This window comes from Theobroma umbraticum, unplaced genomic scaffold, assembly GCF_002168275.2.
Source record: "Theobroma umbraticum cultivar Fairchild unplaced genomic scaffold, ASM216827v3 scaffold_30.0, whole genome shotgun sequence".
NCBI classification, from domain to species: domain Eukaryota; kingdom Viridiplantae; phylum Streptophyta; class Magnoliopsida; order Malvales; family Malvaceae; genus Theobroma; species Theobroma umbraticum.
The window spans coordinates 2,382,686-2,402,023 of record NW_018397254.1 but is presented as its reverse complement, the minus strand read 5'-3'; the positions used below and the strand labels follow the sequence as shown (position 1 = coordinate 2,402,023).

Below are 19,338 nucleotides of genomic sequence, written 5' to 3'. Positions count from 1 at the left end.
TTGCTTAGTACTATTAATAAGACGGCTCTAGTAACTCCATGGCTACATTATTAAATTAAACAACACGATTAATTACTTACAAATAGCCATGCTAAGACAATCTGCAATTTGGGTCAGATTGGCCCACAACTGAATCTATTGTGTACAAATTTTATGACCTACATGTGGGCCCACAAAATGGGGAACCATCAGAGTTGAAGTTAGATCCCGTCATGACCTACTGGCTACTGGGGCCGTCCAAGCCGCTTAGAAACAAGGTTGCTTGTACTGGATTCTTCTCCTGCATTACTATGAATTACTTACAAAATATTGCTGCTTTCACTTTTTTTTTTAATTATGAAAATGGTATTTCTTCCAATTATTCTGGTAGGTATTAGTAGATATCATTGAACCGGAGAGGGGAAAAAGAAATAAATGATTATTAAAATATACGGTTGTGTGAACCCCAACAGATGTCACTTTCAAAATCAAACCACTTGCTGTGACCCTTAATTAGGTCGTTTTGCTAATCATGTTCTTATTGTGGAAAGCTGCATAATGGAAAATGAGTGATCAAAGCTCAACGTCCAGTGTAGAGTTCGACCTAAAAAAAATAAAAAAGAACAGCGTGAGATTTAAGTTACATTTTTTTAATTAAAAAAATGATTTTCTTTATTTTCGGTTAGGCATAATAATAATGAAAAATTAAGTAAAAAATAGGAGAGTGAACTGGAAAACAAGTTGTTTAAGAATGTATTATGTTAATTATTGAATAAAAAATTGGTATGAAATTTAATGTAAAAGGTTTCTTGTGAAATAATCTTCCCTGCGTAGTCTACATCATATGATTACGGGACTCGATAATTAATACTTAAGCTGGGTGCTCCTGTACGAGAGCATGCTAATGTCTGCCCCTTGGGCGGCTTGTCTGATAAGCTGACCTTTATTTCAGTAGCAGTGTTTATGAAAAAAGTAGACAACGGAACGAAGGTCCAAACACAGTTGGAAACAGCGACAGTACTGAAAACATTTTTGTTGAGACTCGAGCAGCCTGCAGCCACCAGATAAAAAGTCACGTGTTCTGGGTCTAATTAGGAGGCCTCAAATAAGTTCAAATTAGTTGGTGCCTTACTCATTGTAGGAGTTTTGCCGGTTCTTCTTGATTTTCAATTAATTCAACGATGCAATCATCACATTCAATCTCGATGGCTAGATCAACGCCATTCCCCGCACATTTTGCTCGTTCGTTACTAAATATTTAGGACTGCCAAATTGCCAATTAAATATTACTGGTGCAAGTACGAAATATAATACTGCTCTTGATCGTCCACCTGTAACCACTTTTTACAGGAGATCCATTGTCTTGTCATCGCAGTGAATCGAACAGTTGGACGAACATGGAGACAAAACTTCCAAAACAATGGCAGCCTTAATACTAATTTATGGCAACATATTATTGGTATGTCATGTTGTATTTTGGAGTTTCCGAGCTGACAAAATTACAGAACCCAGATCCATCCACCAACCCAATAATGATATCCTTCATCGTGTGTTTGTTTTTTTTTTTTTTCCTGCCTAGTCGTAGTAGTATAATCTTAGCCCCAGATCAGAACGCCACAAGATAATGTAAGAACCCTTTTTGTTAGAATTATATACGCGTGTGGCTGTGAAGTCAAATTTGCGTGGACTGTGGAGTGGGCTTGGCTGCTGCATTTAGCATTTTGGGACCAGACTCCATTATGTGTAAGAAGTCCAGCTTTACATTATGCAATAAAGAATGAGATTGGGATGGTGGGTTCAGTGCAACGGACGCACGAGAGGTTCGTTCGTTCCTGGACAGTCTGACCTATAAATGCATTGATTGGGACCCAGTTTTACATTCTCAGCAGTACACGTCTTACGGGACCAGGTGACTGGACCCCACTAGAGAAAAGCTTGCACAAAGAGAGTGGAAGTTGGGTGGACGTGGTTGTAACCTTTCCACCAAAAGAGATGATGATGATGATGATGATAACAAGTTCATGTCCATGAGTCGGGGACGTGGATCCACATTTTGCCATGGGGTCTCATTTCTTGAAGCTACCATACATTTTGAAAGAATATTAAATTTTCAAAAAGCTCCCTAATGCTTTTAGGGGTTGCTGATTACTAGTTAATAGTTACCACCCCAAAAATGAAATTATTTTTGAGCCACAACATGATGTCAATCTGGGCCACAGTTGAAAAAGTATCTGTAGCTGACCGTTCTGGGTTTACCATATGATAAACAGAACCATTACATGATTTCATACAACTCAGAGCAAGCCATTCAAGCTCGAAATAGAAAAACTGAAATGACATTAGATAAATGACACATGTGGGGCTCTGATTATGTGAATCTTACTGCCAATCATCTCTGATATGGTAGAAGTCAGAATGGAATAAATAGTATAAAGATCACACCATCTAGGCTGAAAAAAATAATGAGATTAGCTGAACATTTAGCTTATACCATCACATGTATTTATGGAATACAAATCAAATGGGGTTGCCCTTTGCGAGCTTTTCGTTGCTGCTTCCACTAGATCTTTTCTGCCTAATGTGATTAAAGGCAAACAAGTTCCAGTAGAAGTAGCAAAAAGAAGCTGAGGAAAGCAGCGACCCTATTCTCATAGGGAGAAAATATACACTATAACCAAAAAGGTTTAAGAGAATGAGTTACTATCCTACCTTAACCCTCTTCTTGTGCACAATATTCTCTCTAGAAATGTACAGCTTTAGGAAGGTATGAAAGCTCCAAAAACTTATCAAAACCTGCTGAGATGATATGCTATTGTTGTTAGGAAAGTTAGCTATCAACCTTGACTGGAATTGCCTAGAGCCTAGAATCCAGATTTAATCCTTCAACAAAAAACTGGTTTTGGGTCATATACGGACTTGAGTCAGAATCACTGCAGATCAAACTGTCCTGTCTAGAAAGGTGTATGCTATTCTCTAATCCTTATGGCAATCACTCTATGGCCTTGGATCTTGCTATATGTACATGCTCAAGGGCTTTGTGGAGTTGGTTTACAAACTACCAGATTGTAGCCATTTTGATTTGTAGGATTTTGCCCTATGGGGGGCAATGATCTCAAGAGCCCCAAGAACACACTTGTGATATGAGAAATCTACAATTGTCCCATCTGTTCTTACCAATGAGAAGCAGCGTGCATTTGCATGTTCGGGGTGATATCCTACCTGCAAAAGTTAGGGAAACAATGCATCAAATAACCTTTGTAGAAAACTTTCATGAGAACATTTTCATAAGCCATTTAATTAGTAATAATTTGGCTAAACTTCAGTAATTTATAGTAGAGTTGTATCTTTCTAGTTCAAAAAACTCAATAATGAACAGTCGTGTTAGGATTTTAAAACCAGGAATTTACTGAAGAATAGCTGCATGCTAAATTTTTATTGCAAATAGGTATAAAGAAGGTAGGATGAAGGTTTGCCCAGCCGAAAGAGAATGCCTTCCAGTGCCTGGGGTTCTTAAATCCCTAGCTAAAAGAACTGTTAATAATTTTAGAATTATGATGGAGTGAAAGGGAAAAGGAAGAAAAGAAAAACAAATGAGCAAAATTTGTGTTCTTGAATAGCTTCTACAACATAAGATGACCTCTCTCACTAAGCAAGTATATATATATATATATATATATATATATATTATAATAATATATATATTAAATGTTAAACACAGAGAAAGCCAAACTATAAAAAATAATTGCTGTTAAAAATATAACATTAGGAGTCCTCTCGAAAATAAGATTAAATACCATCTCATTTTTTTTTCTTTCTTTTTCCACTTTTCCAGTATCATGTACCTTTATTTCCTGAGCTCCAGAACCGATTTTCTCATCTCTTCGAGGATGAAAGTACAACGCCATCATCAAAGTATTCCGGTCAGCTTCACTTAACCAGTGATCAATAGGATACCTACATTCAGCACAAGTATGAGCTCAGAGAACCTAAATCACCATGACATTCAGAACAGGAGACACGTCTACAATAATGAATACATCATTTTATCAGATCAATGTTGGGAAGCAAAGAACTAATAATGTGAAATCAGGAAATAACATAAGCTTAGGCATACATGGCACAGAAACATGCCTAAAGTCCATAGTTTAAACTATAGATGGCAAACAGTCTGATGAATGTTTTATAAAATCTGCATGAAAATACATCTGATCAAGTCCGCCTCTAAAAAGCTGAATTCATTACCAAACAGTATGAACTAACTAACCCAAGTCCATGAGATTTCACCAATTAGTAACCAAATTGCAGACATCAATACACTCAATTATAGATAAGGGATGTCCTTTCTTCTAACCACCCAATACAGCAAAACCCTACAGGACTTGATAAGATTAGATGTGTCCATGAGCTGGGCAGGGTATTAACAGGCTGAGATTTTAAAAGACAAGTCCGGGCCTGACCCAGCCTGCCCCTTACATAAATTTTATTATCAGGATATTAAAAATTATTATAAATTTTAAATTTTAAATATATTTTAGGATTAACTAATAATTATTTATTAATATAATAATACTCTCAGCCAGGGTCAAGTCTAAAAATCAATGCCCAAGCCTGGACCAATTAGGGCCAGGCGTATGGCTGGGGTGGACAGCTTGGCCCTTGGACAACTCAGAATAAGATTAAGGGCAGGCTACTTTCTGAACTTCAGGAGGTCATTTAATCACAGCACTAAAATAAAAAACAGCCAAAGGCTTTTGAAGAGATGGGCTTGTAATAAAGTTAAGTTTAATGATCAAAGAAGGGTCAGCTTGTTTTGTCTGCCATTGTATCTAAATGGAAAATTTAAGAATATAAAACCAATGCCAATTCCAAAGTCTCTTGAATAAGAGGAGAGATAGAGAGAGCTGTCAATATCAGAACCAAAGGCTATTCTCCCTTCTTGGCCCTTGCTGTTCCTCGCTTTCCCTCTTTCTATCTAATTGCATAAGCTGGTAGAAAGAAAATGAAAAGGTTGGATCTATTTGTTATGCTTCTCTTTCCTCAATGATAGACAAATGCCATAACAAAGTTTTATGGTGTAGAAACAAAAAAAATCAGAACAAGGAGTCAGTTTAGTCTTATGTTGATAAGAATTTGACTATAAAAGAGTTTACACATAGCATTAAATTTGTGCATCATATTAGGAATTTAGGGCATAGATATATCAAAACCTATTTTAATATAGCATCTCTGAAATGAATTACTACCACAAACAGACCAGGGCAACATTCAATGGAGGAAAAACTTAATCACCATACACAGAGATGGTAAACAACAATTCAAGGAAAGCTTACTTGTGCAAAATATTCCTTAAAGCACGCGAAAGCCTCTGAATGTCATCCAATGTTAGAAGTTCTCTCCAGATTGATCTTCTTTTTGTTTCAATGTTCTTGAGTTCTTCAGAGGCAGAATCACCAAGTGCATCCATTAGCAGAGAACCGTATTTCTCAGACTTAAAGTTAAGAGCTTTAGGTACTTCAAACTCTACATCTTGCTTCTGAGAACTAATAGAACTTCCTAGCAGCTTATACACATCAACTGGTTCTGCAAGCCTTTGATCCTGAAAAATAATAATGGGATGGATATAATAAACTGTTAACAGCCAAAAATGTCAGCCACAAAGGGAAAATGCTTCTTCCTTACTTTCTTTTTTTTCTCTTTTAAGCAAGAAATCTAAGAAACAGTAAACTACTAAGCAAGTTGGATCTAGACCTTAAGTATATAACAACTATAAATAAAATGTAAAATTTGATTAACATGATGCGCAACCAAACTGACATGCAGTTCCATCTCAACTACAGCTCACAGAAATAACATATGCTGTAAACAGATTGTGGACAAGTAAGATCTTGATTATAAGCATCAAAATACACTCCACAGACATGGTCCGGGGCACTTGAGATACTCACAAAATTTAACTCTTTGATCCAAAATCCTTACAAGTGTTTCTGTGAATGTGAAGAAACATTTTCTATTGAGATGCATACTCTTCTGTCTGCATTTCACTCAAGTTTCTTTATTGCAGATGTGCTCACTCTCAGATTAATTAGCATTCAGAAGAGACAACCTATTCCCACATCCTACTCAGCATAAAGTAATAAGCCTAAGTCTTTAAACTACAAAAATGCATCATTCGTAGAAGAACTTTGATGGTATTTTAGGTCTGAATCCATTTTTTCGCCTCTGTTCTTTTGAACCCAAGAAAGGGGGGTTTCAGAAACTTAGTATATTCAGAACCTTAAATTTCCACTAATTAAAATGCACCAATAGTACAAACCTAATCCACAAGGCTACCACTTCACTATAACAACAATTGCAGAACCAGTTTTATCAGCAGGATCTACATAATGTATACCTTCACAGATTGTATTATATCAAACTGTCCACCAGTCCCAATGTGAGGAATCCTTCCCCATGCTAATGCATCAATTGTCCCCTGAAGATCATCCAGAGCTCCTGTCTTAGCAGCTTTGACAAAGGAAGCACTAGGATTCTGCCACAAATTGTAGAAAGCTAAGTTGACTGTAGAAATGACATTACATAATATTTTACATTATAAGCATCAAATTATAAAGAATGACAGGAACTAACTGAAAAGCATGCTTGCATAAAAGGCGATGAGACATATGGATGTTCTCGTTGTCGTCTCAAGCCTTTTGAATTTAAGCCAACAAACTCCCCCGTCACTGATAGACAATTGGCAACAACAAGCAAATGTTCATTTAGTATAGTCTTGCCAGTATCTGATATTGCACTCTTCAAATTCTGCATTCAGAATGGCAAGAGGCAAGTTAAATATATATATAGTTACCTCTATAAATATCTGTTATAAATATCTGTAAGTAGAAAAAAAGGGGGAATAAATTACAATGATAACACACATTAAGAAAAAATTTCCATCCAGCGTCTATTCCATATGCCAAGCACAACTGATTAATGTTATCTGGATGACTGCGTGTCCAATCGATCATATCCATTATCTGAAGGCAATCATTCATAAGCACACCCCAGAGCTTTGTTATACCAAAATCGCCTGATACAAACACCCTCAAGTAAAGTTCACCACAAGAACTTTTACGTGATTTTGAGACTTTGAGCTGATCTTTCCATAAAATATCCACCTTCTTGATCTCCGGGAATCCTAACCAAAATGTGATAACAAAGGCAAAGGAAAATGAATATCTTGTAATCAACTTTACTTGAAAGATGAATAACCATTAAACCTTTTTAGTTGTCAATTTTGATTCCTGAGTAATAGCAAGGTTTGACAAGAAAATATAAAATTTAGAGGGAAAAAGTGTCACCAATGAAAAAGTTATTGTTTTCTTTGGTATTAGAAGCATGGCACTTCTTTTAGGCTATTTTGATCTTTGCTTGTGGTTTTACAATTTGTCTTGTACATTCATATAGACCCTATTAAAGATTCAGTTTTTCCTACCAGAAATTTGGTAATAGTATGACACAAGTTTAAATATCAGAACTTCAAGAATAAACAGGGATAAACAAACTAGAGCATCTATGTCAATGGATAAATAGGAAAATACCCCCTGAGGGAAGGCAAAAGGTCCAATAATTTCAAAAGCATTCAGTAATTAAAATAATCTAATGGCAAAACTCACACAGCAAATCTCGATACCAGCTACAATTATATATGGTCAATATTGATGGCTAGATTGTTCGAAAACTGCAATGCTAAAACCCAACTGCCTTCAAATGCTCTCTTAAGGGAATTTTAACCAATAACAAAGGTTTAAGCCATTTTGCCAAACATCAGCCCTCAAATGAATGAAACTCCTAAAGTAAACAGACAATTAGAAGCACAAACCTTTTATTACTGCTTCAAGTAGGTAAGGTATCACCATGTCTCGAATCACATCCAATTCCATATGAGAACTTTTGGAGTATTCAACAATCATAACAGTGATACAAAATGTATCATCTTCATTTGGCGTGTCAATTAGAGAACAAGCCCTGCCATTAAACCAAACAAGTCAAGAAGCAGAATAAAGCTCTGAGAAATAAATGAATAATGTTAGTAGACAGGTTGCAGTAAACATTCAGTCAACTGCCTAGAGAGATTTATATTGCAATCGAGTATGGCAATCTATTCTACCCTTCAGAGTTGAGAAATGTTTGAACAACTACCATCTGGCAAGATATATATTGATACTTTGAAGCCCTCAAATGAAATACTTATATTAAATTATGCTGATTATAATTTTGCTCGTGCATCCAACAATACAACTTTGAGAAAGGGTAAGGATTGAGGTGCACCACAAAAGTATCAAAGTATGAATTTAGGTTATGCCAGGAAAAAAGAAAATCGATGTTATCTTTCTGCTATCTTTCTGCATAGGAAGTTAGTTTCAAAGTACAATAAAAAGATCATTATCTTAGTATTGACCTAGAAAAAGCATATGTTTGGTTACTTCAAAATTTCTTACAACGGATATTAGACAAAAATATTAGATGATTAAGGATGTATGAAAGAGCAGTCACAAGCATGGGAGCTGTTTATGGAATTACTACTAACATCCAATCACAAGAGATCTTTCTCTATTCCTATATTCTTGATCAACTTAGGCCTATAAGGAAATAAAATGCAGCAACAGCAAGCATTTGGTAAAATTGCGGTTGAGAAATGGTGAAAAAGTATTGCAATAGATAAAATGCCAACAAAGGGCACAACATTTATGACATTACTTCTGAAAGTCATCTCCAACAATTTTATGTAAGTCATAATTTTAACAATTTTGCTATATTATGTATTTCATATTTTTATTACTTCATTTATTTTATAACTACAATTTTCAATTTGTATTTTAGTATTCTTTTTGGTGTATTTTTCTTTAATTAAATTTAATCCCCAACAATCAATTTCGTTGTTTTCTTCTTCCACCCTATGCAACTTCCCCTGTATACACATTCTCACTTTAAGGAAAATTTCCACTCATGGCCAAGTTGTTACTTTGGTGGAACAGATATAGATCATTATTGACCTAGTGTTTTAAAAGATTAAGTACATTTCCATCCTTTCTAGATAAATGTATAATTCGTGTTTTGAACTAAACATTCAGTAAATAACACTTTAGATAAATACTGCTAGGAAGAAAGTGAAGGTCAGTGGAGGTTATGCAGATTTCACATATTAAAAGTGTCAGTGTATAATTCTTTATTGCAACAACTAGACATGCTAAAAAAGGACAAACTTACTTGCTTGCAATTTGCATGTCAGGCAAACTGATTTTCCACATTGTTTTCGCAGTGGTGCAGTGCATGTGAAGAGAATCAATAATAGACTGCACTTTAAGCCGCCTCCTTTTCATAGTATCCTGGAAAGTACAACATTTTATGGTGGAAACTGGAAAGTGGGAGTTTTATCAATATGGAAAATATGCCATTAACAAATTGCATTACCTTGCACACATGAAAGTGGCAAACCCAAGGAGTGAAGTGGTTTTCCCTATACATCTGTGGAGAGAAGCTAGTACCACAAAACACATTAATAAATATCAAATAAAAAAGCATTACAATTAATTGGAAAAATAAAGCATAAAATAAGAAATGAATATAAACTCACATTATTGAGACAGTAGTTACAATATCTGAAAAGGTCAATCTCTCCAGATGATTCTTGACCTCTAAGGCTGCATTCTCCGAACCATGCCTCTTCCTTCCAAGTTTATTAGATAAAAATAATGTCATGGTTTGGTCAGCATTGCTTTTTTTAGAACCACATTCAAGGACCCTCTGACCAATTCAATCATATTAATTTGTTAGTATTCCTCCATTTATATGTCATCCAATTAAAATTGAAATTCACACCAGACACACATAAAATGGAACACCACATCACCCTCCCATCTTACCCTGAAAAGAAGAAGAAGAACTGTCTATCAAGCATCAACTATGTAAAGTAATTTTCGGTAGACTGAATTGTGGTGGTACATGAAACATAATTGGTCTCAATAGTGTCAAGTTGTTCCATGGTCCTTTGCAACTTTATTTAGGTAGGTTTCAACACAGTAATTTATAGTCTTAGTTTTTGCTTTACATGAACAAGTCACCCATTTCGACATAAGGTTGGAGGGGAAAGAAAATTTCATTTAGGAAAATCTTAGGGTGAAAAGAAAAACTATTGGTTACAGGTATTAAGAGAAGCCATTCCCCCTGAGTTGTTCTAAACCACTCAACAAGATGCCAATTTTGTTTATTACTACTACGAGAGCCAATTACATATAAAGTTCAGATGGTAACCACCTAATCTGTTGAGTGGTAAATATTAAGGTTTGAATGCAGTTGACCAGTTGAATGGTTTAATAAACAATCATACCCTTGCACCAAGGCACAAAATAAAAGCATGTTTAACAAATAATACTTACCACTTATAAAGTACAATACTAGCGTGTCCTAGAATTATGGTCCAGAGTAAAATGCAGCAAAGCCCTTTCTAGTATTTAATTTCCACATTGAGAAGTGCACAAAAACTTGAAAAGCTAAACTGCGTTCAGACCTTAATGCAAATTTTATAAACTATGTTCAGACCTAAAGTCAAAATTGCAAAAGTTCATCATTCATCAGTTACAGCCCCTTTCAAAAAGAAGTATGATAAGTTTGCTAGTTCTTTACAATACCGTTCGGAAGGATGCAAAGAAAGAGAAAGAAAGACAGAGACAGAGAGAGAGAGCACCTTCAGATTCAGCAACGGCGAAGTTTCAAGTAGACTAACTGGTTGATCCAAAGCACTATATGCAGCCTCAGAAATGGCACAGGCAGATAATGAACCAACAGGTTGGCCACCTATTCCTTCAGGAATACTACGGCTCTCACTGATTAATTCGTGAGCACAACTAGTTGGACTAGATGCATCTTTATCAATATCATAGCAGAACTGAACGACCTGATCTCCATATGAATTCCTCACAGTTCCATCATATGCTGTGTATAGATCACGCATGAAGAACATAAGCCTTCGAGACAGCGTCCCAGGCAGGTCAGCATTGTCACTGAAAGAACTGTCTCGACTAGTAACTGAATGAACAAAAGATTCTAATGGATTCAGACCTGTCATAAAAGAACTTTCCACCACAGCATAGGGGATATAATTCTTAGCAGATTCAGCAATATCATCAACCTTCTGTGTTAAGCCATGAGACCTTTGATTATTCCATGCAGCACATGAGAGCTGATGAGGAAATCTGAATGACAAGGGAACAAGTGAATGTTGCAATCCAAGACACAAGCTATGCTGTACTAACTTCAGCAAGTTACCCTTGCTCCCTGCTTTGAACATGGTCAGGAGTGAATTATCTTTGTTTGCATATTTGTAGAGTAAATTCTGAATATCACGAAAAACTTGCTTAAAAGAATCAACAGAAGCTTGGCTTAGTGCCGCTGATCTTTGCTTCTCATAGCACATCTGCTCAACATCCAAAGCCATAAAACTATCAACTTCTTCATCATGTCCAACAAGGAAATCATGATAAGAGTCAACCATTAACTGTTTAAAGTTACATGTCTGCTCTATTTCTTGCAGACCACAAAAGATTTCATCCATCATGTTCTTTTGTGAATTTGAGTCAGAAGATAGGTATAGGTCCAAGAGTGAAACACTCAAACCCCTCATTGACAGCCACTCACAAAGAACTTCCTGAGCAGCATACAAAAAGTCAAGGACTTTTCCTTGATAATGTTTAATAAGACTTTGAAAAAGGTTGCCATCAGCATCTCGTAGCCAAGTAGACCCTTCAGATGAAGATATAAGCTCCCCATTACGGATAACAACATCATTTGGAGTAAAATCATAATCAAATTCCGGAGGGAAGAGCATGCTGAGTAACTGCTTTCCGGTCCAAACAGAACTCCCCAGTAAAGGAGCTTTGACAATTGCTGGAAACGGTGAATGATTGGGACAGAACATTTCCAGTTGTTGCATTTGGAATAGGTTCAAGAGAACCCCATCCTCCTTGACCAAATAAGCAGCAGTTAAACTATCATGACTGAGGGAGAGCAGATTTCGACCACTTTGGCCATTAATTAGCTGCCTATTCAAAGAAACAAGCTCACTAAGCTCAATTCTTGATTTGATGGATTGAGGAACATAGCCATGAAGGCAATCACCATCAAAATCTCCACGAAAAGGGGAACAAATAAGTGGGTTTATAGAAACAACTGAACGGACAGGCAGGACTTTAACAGAAAGAGCAATGAGAGAGTGCTGATGTATAGAAGGAGGTCTGTTTATAAGAACAATATCCCCGTTGTTGAGGGGCCTAAAAATAGTGTCCCCCACTTGGAGCTTTTCGTTATGGCGAATTCTAACCAATCTACCTTCTCTCCGAACGTGAATCTCACCCTTCTCAAGAAGACGCAAATCACAACAAGCTTTCAATCTTTCCTCGTTCCAGTTGTTCAGTTGCTCAGCAATTTGCAACCTCTCCGCAACATGACATGGTATACCAATTTCAGACAGTTTAAGATTTGGATTCCCAGTGAGAACCATGCGGAAGCAGTGGTCATTTCGCTTCCCAAGAATAACATCTTTCATATATCTTAAACCAGACATGTTGGAAGCAGAATCTTTATTCCTTTTCTGGGCAAGGACAAGTGCAGATTCTTCATTTGATGGCTTCTCCAGATGCAGCTGCACATTGAAGGTAACCACATAAATAGAACATAAGATCCTGTGAAACTTGACCCAAATGAAAACGAAAAAGGGCAGTGTAACTTGCCTTAGAAATTTTTAGGCATTCCAATACATGGGCACTCAATTCATTAGCTATCCCTCTGAAATCAGCCAGTTTCTTGTAAACCCTGGTTCTTTGATCCTAGCCATAACCAGAAAGATCAGTACAACTGAAAAGAAAACAAATATAGCGCATATAATCATATAAACCATCCAAATCAACTGAGACACTTACAAAAATCAATCGCTGCCCATTAGAAGATGCATGCATGATTTCTGTCACTCGATGACTATTCGGTGTCACGGGAAAACAATTAAGGAAAATAGAGTCCATACTTAAAACAAACTTTTTAATGAACTCTGGATCAACATCCTTCAATAAGTAACGAACCTGAAAACCATTAAGCATTATGTAGTCATCAATTTGGTGAAGAAAAGGATGGTCTGCTTTTGAAAGGGGAAGGGGCAGGCAACACCAGGACTTGATTTTGTTCCATATTTTCAAAATATATTTAGGAACTGATAATACTTTCCAAAACCACAGTTCCTATTCAAGTAATATTACAAGAAATAGGATATATTCACACATGTATCTACAAGCATTTTTCCTTGTCAATTAAGCTCATTCAGTGCCTTATCTATTATAATATCACAAAGGTTCTCTTGAAAGGAAAATCTCACCAAAATTTAAGAGAGTCTCAAATCACTAATAGTTTTTAGTTAAAATGATATTTTGGTATGACAAGTTTCCACATGTAATTGGTATTTGTGAACCAGAATGCTTGCATTTAACAGAAACAACTGACTCCATCTCCTCCACCTCCCTTAAACTACCACCAGATATTACAATCAACAACATATTTTTTCTTATTAGTAAAATATATAACAAACGAAGCATATAAAAGTTCTATGTTTTCTTTTTTTTTTTTTTTTTACTTTTTTTGGAGGAAATAAAAGATCAATGTTGGTAAATATTAATAGAAACACCATAAATTAGATAATAAAACAAGCACCATAAAATCACTAGAAGATAGGTATAAACAAATATATTTACTTACAATGTGTAGTTGATTGCAATTCCAAAAATAAATCATACAAGATTATATTTTGGAGACAACAAATAAATATAATACAAACATGTGAATTAAAACCGAACATGCTACCTGGGAATGTGATAGGACTCTTCTATTTGGTCTGATTAAACTTTCTTCTTGTTGTTCATCTTTTGGGATAAAATCCCAGTAATCCGAAGGTAATGCTTGCTTTCCTCTCTTTCGGACCTTCATTGAAGATTTTTCACTTACCTCCACTATAATTGCACTTTTTCTAAAAAGATCTTTTGAGGATATCTTGAAATTCATTGGTGGATAGCAATCTATTGAATTCCCCTGTTTGCCAGAAATCATTAGGACGAAAGGGAGAAGAAAAAGGATGTAGAATAGAAGAAGCCAGACAAACTTACAACACAATATTTACACCCTTTTCGTCGATTTACTTTGGATACTGAATTAGCTCCCTGGTACATGCATGGCAAAGAAACTCGTCACCATTGTGTACGTAGTACATTTATTTTGCTCAAACAGAAAGCAGACCAGCATGTAGGCACACTATCAGAAATCAGATCTTACAGGGTAGTCTCACTTCTAAAATCAGAACAGATCAAAACAGGAAACTGCCATAATTTGCAAATAGCCTTTGCCAAGAGGCATACTTGCTTCTTTTTGGATCTTAAATTCTTCAAACATTAACTTAAGTTCCATTTTATCTTTTTCCCTTTCTTCTGGACAACGAAAAGAAATAGTAATAATCTGTTATAATGGGAAGAAATGGAAGAAGTGATAATGTTCAGTTTAAGGAGGGAGGTACCTGACCTTTATCCTTAGATCTTTCCGGACCGATTTACATCCTGGGCAAATCTTATTTAATATCTGTACAACTTCTGATAGAAAATATGGATGGAGTATTGCATATGGAAAGTTAATAACCCCAAAATGACCTATAAAGATGAATGGAAACTAATCAGTGAGTTTTTCATAGCTATAATAAGGAACAAAAACTAAGCAGATGCAGAATTTCATTTAAATTGGCCATCCACCTTCACAATTTTTCATATCCGCGGCACCACAGGTGGTGCAATGATTAGAAAAATTTGGGAACCCCAACTTAGGATCAGACACCTCGCTGGGTGCAGCAATTTCCATGACAGACATCTTCTCCTGTTACAGTACCAGGACAGAAACATAACTGCTCAAATTGCTACACAAATGGAAACACTGGTAATAATTAAAGTAAGGGCTACATGATTGTTTTGTTGCCATGTCCCAAACAGTTTGAAGCATAAAATTCAGAAAAATGGTATACAATAACTGTGAAGCAATAATTGCTCTTAAAAACAGCAAAAGAAAGAATCAGTGACTAGCACGTGGAAAAAGATGGAAGAAAATAAATAACAATGAGTAGCCTCATAGAAAGAATTTCCTAAACTAAAATGGCAGCAACAAACAAAATTAAAGGATCTAGACGAAGATAGGGAGAATCATACCCAATAAGGACAAAAATACAATTAAATTATTATTACATTAATCAGCTTTGACTTCCTTGAAGTTTTTCATAAGACAGGTCTGGATTGAGTGATCCAAATCACTAAACTCATTGATGTATTACCTAATTACAACACGCAGATAAACAAATAGTTGAGACATTATTGAAGAATACTTACATTATCTCTGTCGTTTGAGACATTAAATCTTATTCCAGTCACAAAGGCAGCTGGCAGTTGTTCCACTTCATACAAGTCATTTTCCATGGAGTTCGTTGACATTTGACTTCTGGTGAACAATCAAACAACCTATATGGAATGCCCCAAGCATTAAATTAAAGACAAATATAAAATTATAAAGACACGGCTAAGACGATTAAACATTGTAGCATAACAAATAGATTTTGAGAAAATGGTAACTATTTCAAAGACACGATAAAGGTATTACAACAAAGACCAAAATGCCTTGATGTAAACAGTGAAGGGCTAAGTGCACAGCAGCACCCAGAGTGAAATAAATAACTACAAACCAATTATGGAAGTCTGAAAGTACACTGAAAGAGAGAAGGTATTTCAGAGAAAAAAACAGATTGTCAAAATCTGTTATATACATCTTAGTCTAAACCCATACAATATCTCAAACCAGTTGCCCATCAGAAAATGACAATGAAGAAAAATCTAAAAAACCTGTGAGAATAGGGAGATACAGAAAGTTCAGATAGACATCAACTAAATATTGAGTGCCAATTTGGCTCAGAATTAAATATTCTTGTACTTCTCCCCAAAGAACCTTAAATATGTATCAGTACATTGGTTCCCAATGTAAAGAACTTTAGTGACAAAGACAGCGGTTATATAGTTTTCTTTTCCACCTTTTCAGGCAAGGAATTCAATCTAGAAGAATGGAAGCCCATCCTTTAGTAGGCATGTTTCATTGGAAGTAAAGCATTCATTTACTGTAAAAAAAAATTACATAAACTGGTTCTCCTATTATGCCAATCAAAAGTAACATAATCAAGTCAAAACTGGGGAAAGAAAAATTAAGATCATAGAATATTAAATTCATTCCTGAAAACATAAAATATATAAATTATGTCCAGAGCAATAACCAGGAAAAAAGAAAAAGAATAAATACATCTGTATATCAGCAACAATAAACAAAATTAGCTTTATTAAACTAACTCATGCCAGTCTTCAACAATTATAGAAATCTGTGTAGGGAAAAACTCTACTAAAACACAATAGTAACAGGAGATAAGCAACCAACTCTCCCAAGTAAGACAAGTACACGTGCCAAGCCGCGAAGTATGCATATAAAAGCTAAGTTTCCTATTCTAGTCTTGTTTACTTAACCAATATGGCCAACAAACACACTGTATTAAACATAGAACCAAGTTACAAACTGCCATTATAGCCGTTAAAACCCGCCAACATTTAAATAAGTCCACTTAATTATCGATAGAACCAAGTTACAAACTGCCATTATAGCCGTTATAACCCGCCAACATTTAAATAAGTCCACTTAATTATCGATCAAATTTCAACACAAGCATCTTACTCACAAATCAATTGATCATAGAAAAACACATGATCTACTCCCATCGTCGCTTTAAAACCTCAATGCAATAAATGAGAACATAAAAGATAACAAACCATTAAAAATCAAACAGATAAATAATCCCTAGTTCTTAATTAGGTCAATCGACATCAATTGCCAGCAGAAAGAGAACAGCACCATTGACAATAGGTAATACATGAACTTGTGAAAAATAGATAAAAAAGAAGCAAAACATGTACCACCATTGTCACTCCTGAATCGGTCATTCCAAAGAAAAACAGAATCCCCAGCTTTAATTAGCTCAGAAATTTATCTAACTATGACGAATATAATGATCAAGTCAATCAATCATCAGTAAACATGATAGTTGTACGCACATTGTTCAAAGCTTCATGTTTTAAAACTTAATACTTTATCATAACCAACAAAAAGGAAAAAGCTTTAACCGAAACCACCATGCACAGCAAGAAAACCTCCAAATTAACTGAAAAACACCAGAATCCATGGTGTCCAGTGGCAAACAAACAAGATCAACAGTACAATCAGCCAAAAGAACCAAAACCCACATTGAAGAAAGACACAGAAAAGCAAAAGAACAGAACATTGATCACCAATCCAAACAAGTAAACATGCAGCATTCAAAACACCCAGAATCCAAAAATACAATGAGAAAACATACAACACATAGTAAGTTTACTCACTTTTCTTGATAAAAAGACAATGTACTTTTTTTACTGAAAGAACGCTCTCTCAGTCTCTCTATGACTAAATGAAAAGACAGAGAGAGACAGAGAGGGACAGAGGGACAGAGTAAATGAGACGATGGATTAAAAGTGCAGGATAATTGAGACTCTCACAGTGAAACCTGGCTCAAGAGAATAGAGGGCAAAAGTGCAAATAAAAGAAGAACCAGGCGCAAAACAACATGGAAATCGGGCTTTTTGTAAAAAGAGCAAAAAGAAAAAAAGAGATAAAGACGCCGCCGGTTTGTATCCTCAATTCAACTACCCCAAGGACAAAAATCACACCCAGTTCAAGAGGTAGATGACCAAGAGCAATGCCTAGGAGTTTAAAAACAAATACAATTTTCTTTTCCTTCCTGTCGCACAGAACATTAAACTGCCCCTATTCTCCTCTTTATTTACCACTCTGGTATTGGCTTTTTTTTTTTTTAATCTGGAACACTTTATGCCCTTCTGTATTATTTGGCAAAACAGGTAAATAAGTCCTTAAATTATATTAGAATAATTTTTTATATCTTTATTATATTTAATTAAGTTTTTATATTTTTATATTTTTATTTTGAATCAAATAAAATTTTATGACTAATAATTAACTTAAGTAAAATATCATTTATCATTCCATATTACATTGTCTTGACGTAATATGCTAATATATCATAATTAATGATGATATAGCATGTTGATATATTTTATTTGATAATAACGTGACATACTAATTTAACATTATAACATGATTATGTGATATTTTCGCTTTTCACATTAACATTATATCAGTGCTATATAGATATAAAATAATAAATAATATTTTGATTAATAATTAATTAATGAATTATTAATTACAAAAATTTATTTGATTCAAAATAAAAATATAAAAATTTTATTAAATACAACAAAAAAATTATTTTAATTTATTTGAATGATTTAATAAGCTTTTTTTTAGCTTTATGTCGTATTATTTTATAAGTTTTTACTTTTCACTATGAAATAATTAAGTAGAAAATTTATGTATGTAAATTACATTATTATCATTATCTTACTATACATATATATATATATATGGAAATGTTATAATTTCGTTTAACTGTTGCCTTCTTTTGTTGAAATCATGAAAATTCAACTGACCAATAATAATAATATTTTACAGGAAAAAATCCAAATAACCAATCAACATTGCCTTTTTTTAAAATTAATGCCATATATAACACCATATATTTCCTTATATAACGAAGGTGCTTTTATGGTAATATGCTCTAAGAAAATATCCTTACATTGAATATGAAATTATCTATTTTTATGGGAATTTATTTACTTACTTATTCATTTTCCTAATGAGTGCTTGAAGAATTTGGAAGATGGTTCTTTCAACCCATTTGCGAAAAAACAAAAGAAATTGTTTGCTCATGACATATGCAAACAGGTCCAAACAGTAAAGATAGACATAAATTGAGCTCAGATATTTTAAGATTCGTTGTTATTAGCTTTAACTTATATATTTTGTATAAAGTTGCTTTACTTAATGAATAATATGCAGAACCTGTCCGACTCACCTCCCTGTCACAACCTGGGCCTTTGGCATCACTTCATCAATCTTTTAAGAGGGAATTGGGTATTACCTTAAATATACTAATTAAAGTTATTGCCTTTACTTAATAAATATTTATAATCTTTTTAAAAATTAATTTTTTTTCTCCTTAACAAGGGAAAGTCTTAAATTCCAATACCCAATTTTTAATATATAAATAAATTATTAAGTAATGGTATATAATCTAAATGTAATTATCTTACTGAAGAACAGGAA

General features: G+C 34.6%; 1 protein-coding gene across 3 annotated transcripts; it reads right to left on the bottom strand.

Annotated features, from left to right (window-relative positions):
• Positions 1–2,430: 2,430 nt before the first annotated feature.
• NRPD1A (nuclear RNA polymerase D1A) lies at positions 2,431–17,829 on the bottom strand. 3 transcript variants are annotated; one of them, XM_021435283.1, is made up of 19 exons: positions 17,499–17,829; positions 15,420–15,548; positions 14,796–14,916; positions 14,572–14,696; positions 14,163–14,216; positions 13,864–14,088; positions 12,936–13,091; positions 12,747–12,842; positions 10,706–12,658; positions 9,596–9,765; positions 9,433–9,499; positions 9,229–9,347; positions 7,841–7,986; positions 6,897–7,156; positions 6,607–6,780; positions 6,371–6,508; positions 5,310–5,575; positions 3,822–3,933; positions 2,431–3,198 (listed from the first exon to the last, which is right to left on the bottom strand). In XM_021435283.1, exons 2-19 carry the CDS (start codon positions 15,519–15,521, stop codon positions 3,028–3,030), a joined length of 4,455 nt encoding a protein of 1,484 aa, XP_021290958.1. In that variant the 5' UTR covers positions 15,522–15,548; positions 17,499–17,829; the 3' UTR covers positions 2,431–3,027. The 3 variants fall into 3 exon arrangements, with proteins under 3 accessions (XP_021290958.1, XP_021290967.1, XP_021290975.1); XM_021435292.1 differs by lacking the exons at positions 14,796–14,916; positions 15,420–15,548; positions 17,499–17,829 and having other exon boundaries at positions 14,567–14,653; XM_021435300.1 differs by lacking the exons at positions 2,431–3,198; positions 3,822–3,933; positions 5,310–5,575; positions 6,371–6,508 and having other exon boundaries at positions 6,656–6,780; positions 6,884–7,156.
• Between the last annotated feature and the right edge of the window lie 1,509 nt (positions 17,830–19,338).

What these genes read in the sequence shown, in the direction of transcription:
- NRPD1A (XM_021435283.1), bottom strand. Translation starts at nt 15,521, where the DNA reads ATGTCAACGAACTCCATGGAAAATGACTTGTATGAAGTGGAACAACTG. An exon ending in GGAAAGATCTAAGGATAAAG is followed by an intron (nt 14,217 to 14,571) that starts GTCAGGTACCTC and finishes TGCATGTACCAG; the next exon opens with GGAGCTAATTCAGTATCCAA. An exon ending in GACATGCAAATTGCAAGCAA is followed by an intron (nt 7,987 to 9,228) that starts GTAAGTTTGTCC and finishes GTTTAATGGCAG; the next exon opens with GGCTTGTTCTCTAATTGACA.